Genomic DNA, 11005 nt, shown 5'->3' on the forward strand with positions numbered 1-11005 from the left:
CAAGCATATGCATTCTTTGATTTCCCTCAGCCTGAGCACTGGCTGACATTTTAATGGTTCTGTGATCTATTGCTCACATCTAGTGTCACAATGAAGCAACTCCAAGTCTGAAAATGAACCATGTACAGTGCACTGACATACTCCATCCTAAACAGAAACCAGATCCTTCACAACCACAGCAGCACCATCCTTAAATCAACAACATGGCACTAATAAAATGCCCCTCTACCCTCATAACAGGATTCAGTATGTATATTACTATCATACTATGAACATCACACACCCACTGCAGCTGAAAAACACACTGACCTTCCTTCAGAGGCACGTTGTCTGTATTATGGAAGAGGGGGACAAGTCCTTACCAGGAAATTTACTTTGCTAGATCATCATGTCCAACTTGAAGGACATTTACTCTAGTGAGGCTAACATGTGGACTTGTTCAAGCTCATGAACCAAACTTTAGAATCACCTGTGGTGTAAGTGAATACCAGTCATCTTCTTCTGATTCCTATATTTTAGAATACACGTGTACAGGAAGCACAGTTTTCTATTCAGGCACTCTAATAATAAAATGCCTATCTCAGTGAAGAGTTAATAATACACCAACAGAGTTTATAACTGGATCAGCAAAATACTGAGACTGATCCAGGTGCTTCTGATCCCCTGTGGTGCAAAATGTTTCCCAATCACTGTGCTAGACTTTGTGATTTATTATTTTCTTCATGAGATAAAACTAGAACCCCATGAAATGCAAGGAACAGAGACATAATCCGGAGGTCACTATAAGTTTGTCCACACCTCGGCTGCACCATCATCTCCTGATCATGTGATGGGAACCACCCAACGCCCACGTCTGACCTCCTGCTGAGAACACGGGCTCAGCTCTGGTTACACAGCAACTGAAGGACTCGTAGTAATGGCCCCCAGACTCCCACCATACCATATAATTCCTCTACTACTGGTGCTAACATACAAACTAACATGCTTTACTTATAGAATGTGTTATAGCTACGTGCAATTTTTTTCATGTGTATAATTTAGTTCATTCTTTAGGGTCAATCCAGCACTGCAATCCAGTGTTACCGCAAAATCTGTGACCACAGGGGTGCTGTTGTAATTTTTATCATTTGTTGCATCGACACTGAGCCAGAAGAGCGTGTACGTAAACGGCATAAACTGATCCAAGTGCAGCCCTGCTGCTTCCACTACTACTGGTGTGATTGGACTGCCGCTGTTTACGCAGTCCATGTGACCCATCGATGTATAGAGTGGAAGTCAATATTATTGCTTTCTATCAAGAAAGAGACCATTAACTTTGGTTGACCATGTTAATCACTGCAGGCGTGGTACCTGCCAACATGAAGAAAATGTAATTGGTTACTTACTGTACTGCACTTACTGTAAGGAATCATTAAAGACTATCTGAAGAAACAGCTCATTGGGTATGTGTAGTTATTAGAAGATGTTTCCACTGCCTCCCAAATCTAATTTATATAGCACTTTAAAAACAACATCCAGTTGACCAAAGTACTTTACATAGGCATAAATAACTATAATAAAATAGGTTCCGTGTAAAAATAAAACAGCACAATAACTCAGACACACAGATGACATACATTCATTCATTCATTCATTTAGGCAAAGGTATTGAAGTATGGGATCAACACAGAACCAGCAAAACACAGATCAACATTTTCCATCAGAATATGTGACCTTATACTGTACCTGCACAATAACTGGTCAAAACTTAAAAATCGTTGTTTTTGCAGCTCTGTCTTCCTCATTTAATCATTTTGCACACGTTTGTTCTCATTTGTGAACAACACAGAGCCCAAACTACAAAGGATACCATGTCTGACAGGCCGGACACGGTCTTCTTCTGGGTCGCTGTCGACGGAACAAATGGTGAAAATCCCCAACAGCGCCCCCGTGGTCACACATTTCGGGGCAACACCTCAATTATCTGCCACGTTCACTTGCAATGCAAAAACCGGACCCCTCTGGTTTCACTGCTTTGAGATTCGTTATAGCTGATAACAGTGATTGTGTAACAACCTATACCCTAATAACGTGAAACCATGATATTTTCTGCGATAGCTGTCATACTGTGAACAGCTCATATCTGTGCAACACAGTACACAGTATCGATAAGCTGTGTGGGCTGTACATGCATGGCTGTTCTGCCCTTTTGCTAACACCACGTCCCCCAAACATAGCTGTGTTTTTTTAGTTCTGCACCCTGCAGATATCCAGTATTAACAGAAAAAGGCTGCTCTCGCCTAAAGTTACTGTTATTTACATACGCCATTTATGAATGGTCGTTACTGTTAGCAATTTGTTAACCATTAAGACATTCATTATTTACATACGCCATTTATGAATGGTGTCTTATCAGAAAATGGAACCACATTAAAGTCCTGTAAACTGTTACATGCAAACAAAATCAGGTATGTTCAGTCTCATTTACGATTTCAATAAACAACCAAATCAGTCGTAGTTCTATGAAGTGTAGGCCCAGGATGCTGTTTATCTGCAGTGGGAAGACTATTGAGACTGACCCAGTCTAGTGATCCGTACCTCGTTTGAATGAGAACTCTAGGAAGCTCTGCAGGCCTCTTGCCACGTAGGCTAGCGGGGCTATGGGATGAGACATCCCAAACAGGCTGCAGTCAAACGGAATCGCAGTGGTACTATGTTAGTCACATCTACAAACAAAATGTTCAGAAGAAAAAGTAAAAACATACACAGCGCCATGCAGCGAGGTGTCATGCAGAGGGACAGTAAAGACATTGGACCAGAAACTCAGCTGTTCACGACGACTTACCGAACCTCGGTATTTTTCCAGGGACACTAATTTCCCCCTGCTGTTCACCACTTTAAAGGTATAAAAGTCTTTTTGTTTGCTCTCAGTGAGGCTGAGTAAGGTCAGTAGCACGGTGAGCGCTGCACGGAGCATCGTTACAGTGGGAAACCTCTTCCAACTTCTCCGGAACTCCTCCGTCCTCAGGTCAACACCGGCAGTCAAGTTACAGACAGGGGTGGGGGGGACAACACTTCCAGGACTGACCTGCACTTATAAAATAAAACCTTTGTTCACGATTATGTGTAATATGCATGATTCATGGTCAGATTAACCTCATTTTGACCCCCAGGAACAGAGTTAACTTCCACTGGCCTATAGCCTAATGAAAGTTGCTGAAATAATAAATGATCAGTACGCAGGTTAGCCGACAGCAAAGCTTCTCAAATGGAAACAGACCTATTTGTTAGTTTTCCTAGTGAAACTGAATATCCTTGGGATTTTCACTTTCACCTTTGTGACATTTTATTCTCTCAACTCTCTCGGTATTCTATGTGTTAATTTGACAGAAAAAATTAAATCAATTTGATAAAACATTACAACAAACACATTGGCCTATAGTGGGCCTAAATATCCCTCATTTATGAAAAGTGGGCATATGCAACACAAAAATATACTTTCTTTCATGCCGTTTTGCTGTTAATTCAACTATTAAACAAATTTGATTATTGTTTTCTTCACTGACTTATTTTGATGTATTTGTTGTTGCTATTTAGATTTTTAAGTGTCCCCACATGTTGTGTCAAAATTATGAGATAATTGGTCTATATCAAAATATTAGCTTTTTTAAACTTAGAATCTCATAAGTCTGATTTATCTCAAGTTAAACCTGATTTTAACTATGTCATAATTATGACATATTGTGTGTTTTATCGTACACACTTTTCATTAGACTTAGTCTTGTGTTTTGTACTAAAATTAGTTTATTACCAGAGCTTTCTGTTAGCAATAATGACCACTGGTTTGGTATAAAACCATGAAGCAGAGTTATCCTAGCCCCTTCCATCACAACTGTCTAACGTTTTGGTGGTTTGTTGGACAGAAGGAGTCTTGAGCATTTATTTTGAAGGTGAATTGGAGAGAGAAGAACTGAAACTGGATCTCAAGCTTTTCACCTCTTGTTGTCAGTTCATTAAGCAAATGAAGGTATGCACCATGGCCTACTTTTTCTGGAGGAAAACAAATTAATGGCAGCCAAAAATACCGAACATGGTAACAGGATGGATAACAGGACTATTCCAAGTTGTCACAAACGCCTCTGTGTGAGAATCTAGGCTATGCCACAGAGTCATTACACATAGATGAGGTGCTGTGGATTTTTGTGTTTCTGAACTTTAGTTTTGGTTTGATTGAAAGATAGTGGCTGCAAAATTAAATAACCCCAGGAGGTGCTCCACATAGTCACACTGACGTTTTGTTGCATTCCTCGGCAGCTTCTGCATTATTGTTTGAAAATAGAATGTGTCCGGATATAGTATGTAAAAGGGCAACATTTTTTTACAACTATCTGTGTTTATCTGTCTGTACACAGTATTTTTCTTGTACAAACCAACTGAAAATAAATAAATAAGAAGAAAGAAACAACTACAGTGTCTGGCAAAAGAGACCAAGTGGTAAACTATAAAATATATATAATTTTGAATAGCACTATATTTACTAAAACAACATTCTGTTTTATTTTCTAGAATGTGTTTGCTGTAATACAAGTTTAATACACACAGAATTGTTTTATTTTGCTTTGAATAAAGTTTAATAATACATTTATAATTATTCATAACTATTGTTTTTGTTTTACTGCCTAAATATTTTCACAACAGATCGTATTCTGTCTGCAAATGGTGTTTTCATTTCATATAGCTATTTTGAATTAAACTAAACTAATTTGGGAGTACAGTAGATACGTTGAACAGTCTCCCAACGTCTTTAAACGCAGCACGATACACGCCCCTGTTCATCATCACTGGCATTCCCACAATGCATTGGGGTAATGAATTAACATGGCGTCAATGGTTGCTGTTTTGATCAAGGCCGTGGGATCTGAAAAATATTATGTAGAACAGAAGCACGGAGACAGATAAATAATAATCCGAAATCAACTTTAGAGGTCGAAAGAAAATTAATACACGTTCTTCTGTGTTGTTATGTTCGAAGTCGTTTTTTCTGTTTTTAAAGACTTGCTGCAGTGTGGTAACCAGGGGCCAGTGTTATTTATTTCCCGTTTGCTTGCTTAGCCGGACGACCGGGCACAGCGGCTAACGTTATTTAGCTTAACGGAGCTAACAGCAAAGTCGGCAAAGCAAACAGTCCTCAGGAGGTCAACGTGAATCCTTCCTAAATCACAGGGAACACATTTTAGTTTTAATGGTGAGCATATCTTTTAGTCGATAGTGTTTATGTGCTTTCGTTTATGTTTTGGAGGTTGAACTAACGTTAAGTCCCTGTGTTGTAACTGTTAGCGAAGCCTGTTTCCTTTAGCCTACCCGAAACAATATTATTAGCGCAAACCAGCCATGTCTGCAATAACCATAACCCAACATTTCCCAGAACGAATTCTTCCACGGTTAAGCGGGGAAACAGACTTCGACACAACGACACTGCGCGGTTTGACCTGCTTCTGCCCATATTAGATGTTTGTGTTTAGCAGCTGTCAAAAGTAACTAAGTGCCTTTATTCGGTTACTGTACTTAAGTACTTTTACTTTACTTTAATATTTCAATTTTATGCTACTTTATGCCTCAACTCTACAACATATAGAGGAAAAACTGTACTTTTCGCTACAACTATAATTGCGAGTTATATTTCAGTTTAAGAGTTCACAATAATTACCTTATGAAATGCAACGTATTGTTAAAGATTAAACCACTTTATCTTGTGACCCTGGCAGATGACTGTGAAACCTTAGCACTTTAACAGAGTGATTTCTCCTTTAAACTGCTCAAATGGTTTATTTTAAGTAATTTTTAAAATAATAGTTGAAGACCAAATTGGTAAAAATGTATCCTCTATTTTTTAAACAAAAAAAGCAAAAGTTTTAAAATAAATCAATTGGTTTTTCTTATTTTCTCCCCCATTAATTATCTCAGGACCCCTCAGGTTTGACTTGACTCTTGGAGCTGACCTCTAGGCCGGGAACCAATGGACTAATCTAATTAACTGTACATACATTAAATTCAGACTAGCTCCACTTCAATCAACTATTACCTTAAAATGCTGCATCCAAATTGACGCATCAGCCTTAGTAACCTAATAATCTCACAGCAACAACAACATTAATATTTTAAATGCTTTTTACCAAGAATGCATTACATTTGTACTCTTACTGAATAAGGTTTTGTAATGCAGGACTTTTACTTGAAGTCAAGTATTTTACATAAGTGTAATGTTTATTTGACTTGAACAGTGTTAGGCCATAATGTATTACTGTAATGATATTACTTTACCCATTAACCAGTAGTGTAAAAAGTTGCAATAACATTTCAGTAAGAATATTAGTTACTCCCTCCAAAAACAACTTGTTACAACATTACTTAACTTACTCAAGATTGATTTGAAATCCAACATTTAATATTTGTAGTCGCAGGTACACATGTCACTATTAGCAGGACCATACGCAGTAAACTAGCTTGGAAGATGAAAGTGCTTACATTCAGTGAATGGAAACAAGTGGTGTGCTCCTAGCCTGTAACCTTTTATGGATTTATAGGCGTCAGATGGCTTCAGATTTGTTGTTTTGTCAAAACCCAAACATATTAGGTTTACAGTGATAAAAGAGCACATTCTTATGTTTGCAAAACTGAAACTGGAGAATCTTTGGCTTTTTTGCTCATTTAACTAGCAATCGGTTATCAACACTAGAACCCCTTGAGGGTTAATAAAACGTTAATTATTGTCTGTTGGCTTATTGATGAATTGTTTCAGCTCTGTACTGTATTAAGATATAAAAGGTACTATATAGAATTTGCATGGTTCAGACTATACAATTTAAGCAGAACACTGCTCCCATGGAACAGAATCAGAGGTCACGATAGAATTTTTTGTTGTCCGTCATTTTGATGGGCAAGGTCCTAAAAATTCTTATCATATATTATTACCCATCAATGTTAAGACATAGCCCATGTGCAGCCACTTTTCATGTCAACACACAACTTTTTTCCTGCAGTGACAGTGGAGGCCACTAAAATCACTGCAGCCTTTGTGCATAAACAAGCAGAAATGAACATTGCAGTTTTACAAAATTAGATATTTATGATTAAAATATGAATAACCCATTTAGACAAAGAACTGTATAGAGCTCAGCTGACCTGCTGTAACCTAGCCTGCTGCAGAGGCAATTTTATTGTGTCTTCGGACAGACAATTTCTCATGCCTGTTATAAGTTAGATGTGAAAGCTGATCCTCTGCTCTGGTGCTGCACTGGATGCTGGACTAGCCAGCTCCACTTAAGCCAAAGCTTTGAAGTCAGGGAACATTTTTCTCGTGAAGTATTTGGAAGTTTAGAACAAGTACCTCAAAATCTTACTTAACTTCTGAACTTGAGTAAAGGTACATTATTACTTTGTATTACTGGCAAAATACACTTGCGGACCACTTGATTAGGTACACCTGTGCGGTTGTATGCACTTCAGTGTAACACTTCCACCATAGCATCTGTTTGTGAAGCTCAAAATGTTTGTTTTTGGTGAAATTGGCATAAATGTATAAATTCAATTATATGTTTATTATTGAAGTTACGGTTAAAGGTGGTGTTGTACTGGACTACATTATATTCAGAGGTGTTCCTAATATTCTGACCATCTCATGTATGTAGCTTCACCTGAGTTGGTAAAACAAGACAACAGTGTATCACAGTGCTTTTTGTAGTGTGGTCTTGCTGCTTAGACTGATAGCTATGATTTGGTTTTCTACCTAGACTTTAGCTGCCCTGCCTCCCTGGTGATCCTCAGCGTGGTGTTGACTCCACCAGGCACGAAAGGGATGGATGAACCCATGAGTCCAGTAAAATCAGTCAAACAGTCTCAGCCCAGAGGAGCCAAAGCCGTGTCCAGCGGGAAGTCAAATAAAGAGGCTCCTGCACAGAGAGAGGGCACAAAGTCTGCACCCCGCAGCAAAGAAAACCTCACAGCTGCAAGAGATGAGCATATAGGCAGCCAGGGAAGCCGCGGGCCAGGCAGGACGTCCACAGATGCCCCCCAGGACAAGAGGAGAGGACGTACCTCCAGACTGGCTAGGGTGACTGGAAGAACCACTTCTGGGGAGAGTGGCGAAGCAAAAGTAGTAAACTCTCAACAGCAGCTTTTGGCACAGGGTCCTGACTCCAGGACATCTATTCCTGCAGTTAGCAGTCACTCAGCAAACAGAGAGACCAGATCTACTCCTGGTACACCTGAGAAAGGTCTCACAGGGCAGGCCAAAGGCTCCACTGTAGCTCCACCAAAGGAAAGGCCCCATGGTGGGTCTACAGAAAAGTTTTTCCTCAGATGATTATGTCTTCTTGACTAAGTCTATCTTTGTTAAATTGCTTTATCTTTATTGCTTGTAGGGGTGAAAGCTGCAGCACCGATGCATCAGTCTGTTGAAGAGGGCCCAGAGGCCAGGCTTAGTGTGGAAGAAGGACTCCTCACAGAGCAACAGCTGGGCCTCCGACAGGCAGAGGAGCGTCTCTACAGAGATTACATCCTCCGCTTGGTGAAAGTAGGGAAACCGTCTAATCATGCCTCATACACAGTAAACGCATGGGAGGGGTTGGGTGTTTGTAGTTGAGTGTCTGTTAGACGACTGTAGGTGTCTGGAATTTGTAAACCTATAAACAATGACCTCTTCTGAGTGAGTACAGCAAGAGAATTTAATTTGTAGTGCTGAAGATCATAGCTGGTTAATTGATCAATAAAAAGAATGGAAAGAAATCAGAAACAGTTTAGATCATCAGCTCGTCATTTGCTAGTTACACATTCTCTGGTTTGTGAGTATTTGTTGCATTCCTTGTAAACTGAGCAAACTCTTGTCTGGAAGTAGATCCCTGCCATAACATTTGAGGGTGTACAAATCACATTTTGAGTGCTGCTCAGTTTGCAGCTTAGCATTTGAGAGCGTGCAGGCACATGATTGTAAGTGCAGAATTGGATTTGAAAGCGTAATCCCGCACATGATTGTAAGCGCAGAATTGGATTTGAAAGCGTAATCCCAGCCACGTGTGCACTCGTTTCTGAGTTTGCGCTCTCAGATGTCTGAAATGTTGTTAGTCTGCTCTGAAATGTTATGGCAGGCATTTACTGCCATATTCTTGGAGTGTTGGGCTGTTGCTCAGGCAAAACAGTCTATTTGAAGATGTCACCCGGAGCAACAAATTCAGAGCCCAGGCCTTAAAAAATAAGTGGAGATGCTATTGGACGACCTCATAGAGCTCTTCACACCAGACATGCTGAGAATATGTCTGAGCGGAAGCAGCTCTGTCAGGAAGAACTGTCCAGAATTCCCTGAGAACATTGTGTAAGTCTGATCCACAGCTACAGGCAGCAGTCTTGTGAGGTTATTGCAGCCAAAAGAGGTTGGACCAGTTATTAATTCCAAGGGTTCACTTACTTTTTCACACCAGCACTGTGAACATTTACTGGGCGTGCTCAGTTAATGCACAAAAGATTATAATAGTTTGTTTTGTGTTTTCATGATGAGATCACATCTTATTACCAGTTGATATAGAAAAGCAGGTCATTCCAAAGGATTCATATACTACTTATGTTCTTGGTATTTAAGCTGTCATCATTGGTCCATTCTGTACGACTTGGTGTCAAATCTCAATACTTTTACAGTACCAGCCCAAATGAGGTAATTACTTCATAGGATCAAAGTTCTTGAACAGCTGTTTTGTGTCAAGACAGAATTAAACGGTCATGTACTGGATGCTAAGAAGAGTAATGGCATCCCAGCCCGTCTGTTCTTTCTCGCTGACTTACTCATTTCTAGTCCCATTTGAATCATAACCAGTCTGTGCTTTTTCCTTTACTAGGGATTTGTTTGTTCCATCTCAACCTAGCCTGAGCAGGTGGAGTTAATGGTTGAGAATATGATCATGTGGAGGACAGAATTCAAAAACCTGTGGGAAAACATGTAAAAACTGATTTTGCTTTTGCCTGTTTTCACAGCAGTCCCCTGAGTACCCAAACTATCAGTACGTATGCAAGCTCTGTTCGGTGCACATTGAGAACATTCAAGGAGCGCACAAACACATCAAGGAGAAGAGACACAAGAAGAACATAATGGTATGGGAATGATAAGTTTGTGTTGTCATTCATCGCAGGAGTTGTATTTCATCACCTTTTCAGAATAGACACAACGTAAGGGGTTAGGATTCAGCACTTTTTGTGTTCTGGTGTATCAGGAGAAACAGGAGGAGAATGAGCTGCGTGCCCTGCCGCCCCCCTCTGCCCCCCAGCTCAGGGCTTTAGACACGGCTGTCCTGGAAACAGCCAAGCAGCACGGGATCTCTGAGGAGGACTTTGAGATTCGAAAGGCAGTGGCCATGAGGATGGAGGCGATCATACAGAGGCATCTCTCAGGTGTGCTGCTGTGATGTCATGCAGCCTGTTTCAGCCTGCTGAAGTTAGACCTTCTTGATCCTTCATTCTATTTTTATTAAGAGCAGTTTGTATATTTGCAGTCTTTCTGAGTGGGAAATATACTGCATACGCTACCAACCAGAAGTTTAGAACACTCCCCGGTTTTACTTGACATGTAAACAGTTCAAGTCCAGTGAATAACCTTAAATGGTGAAAAGCTAAGAAGTAAATTGATTTGATTTGATTTGATTTGATTTATTCTTTCAAACATGCAGAACAAATGACATCAACACACACATAATTATACAAATCCAACCAATGCTGATTCAGAATCAGTTTGCTTATACCTAGTACATGTTTGAATGGAGTAGGAAGAAGTCAGACTTAGCCAGTCCTACCCCATGACATCATCTTATACAAAAAAAATTCATACACAGAAAATTAAAAACAGAGTGTTTCCTTCCTGCATTCTTGATTAAATCTCTTATTCTTGCATGTATCTTGAATGACACATACATTTATATTTATATTTAAACTCCTCGATTCTAGTACTGTTTTTCATGTCCACACTTAAATTATTCCATAATTTGAC

The 11005-nt window shown here is 39.7% G+C and overlaps 1 protein-coding gene across 1 annotated transcript in view; it reads left to right on the forward strand.

The window, feature by feature from the left end:
- Positions 1–4847: 4847 nt before the first annotated feature.
- The window catches only part of tut4 (terminal uridylyl transferase 4), a 20815-nt gene continuing 14657 nt past the window's right edge, over positions 4848–11005 (forward strand). The window contains exons 1-5 of the mRNA XM_020625527.1: positions 4848–5224; positions 7770–8309; positions 8400–8551; positions 10000–10116; positions 10236–10413. Coding sequence (XP_020481183.1) covers positions 7835–8309; positions 8400–8551; positions 10000–10116; positions 10236–10413 — 922 coding nt within the window. The 5' untranslated portion in view covers positions 4848–5224; positions 7770–7834. The remainder of the gene's footprint in view (positions 5225–7769; positions 8310–8399; positions 8552–9999; positions 10117–10235; positions 10414–11005) is intronic.

This window comes from Monopterus albus, unplaced genomic scaffold, assembly GCF_001952655.1.
Source record: "Monopterus albus unplaced genomic scaffold, M_albus_1.0 scaffold357.1, whole genome shotgun sequence".
Lineage (NCBI taxonomy): Eukaryota > Metazoa > Chordata > Actinopteri > Synbranchiformes > Synbranchidae > Monopterus > Monopterus albus.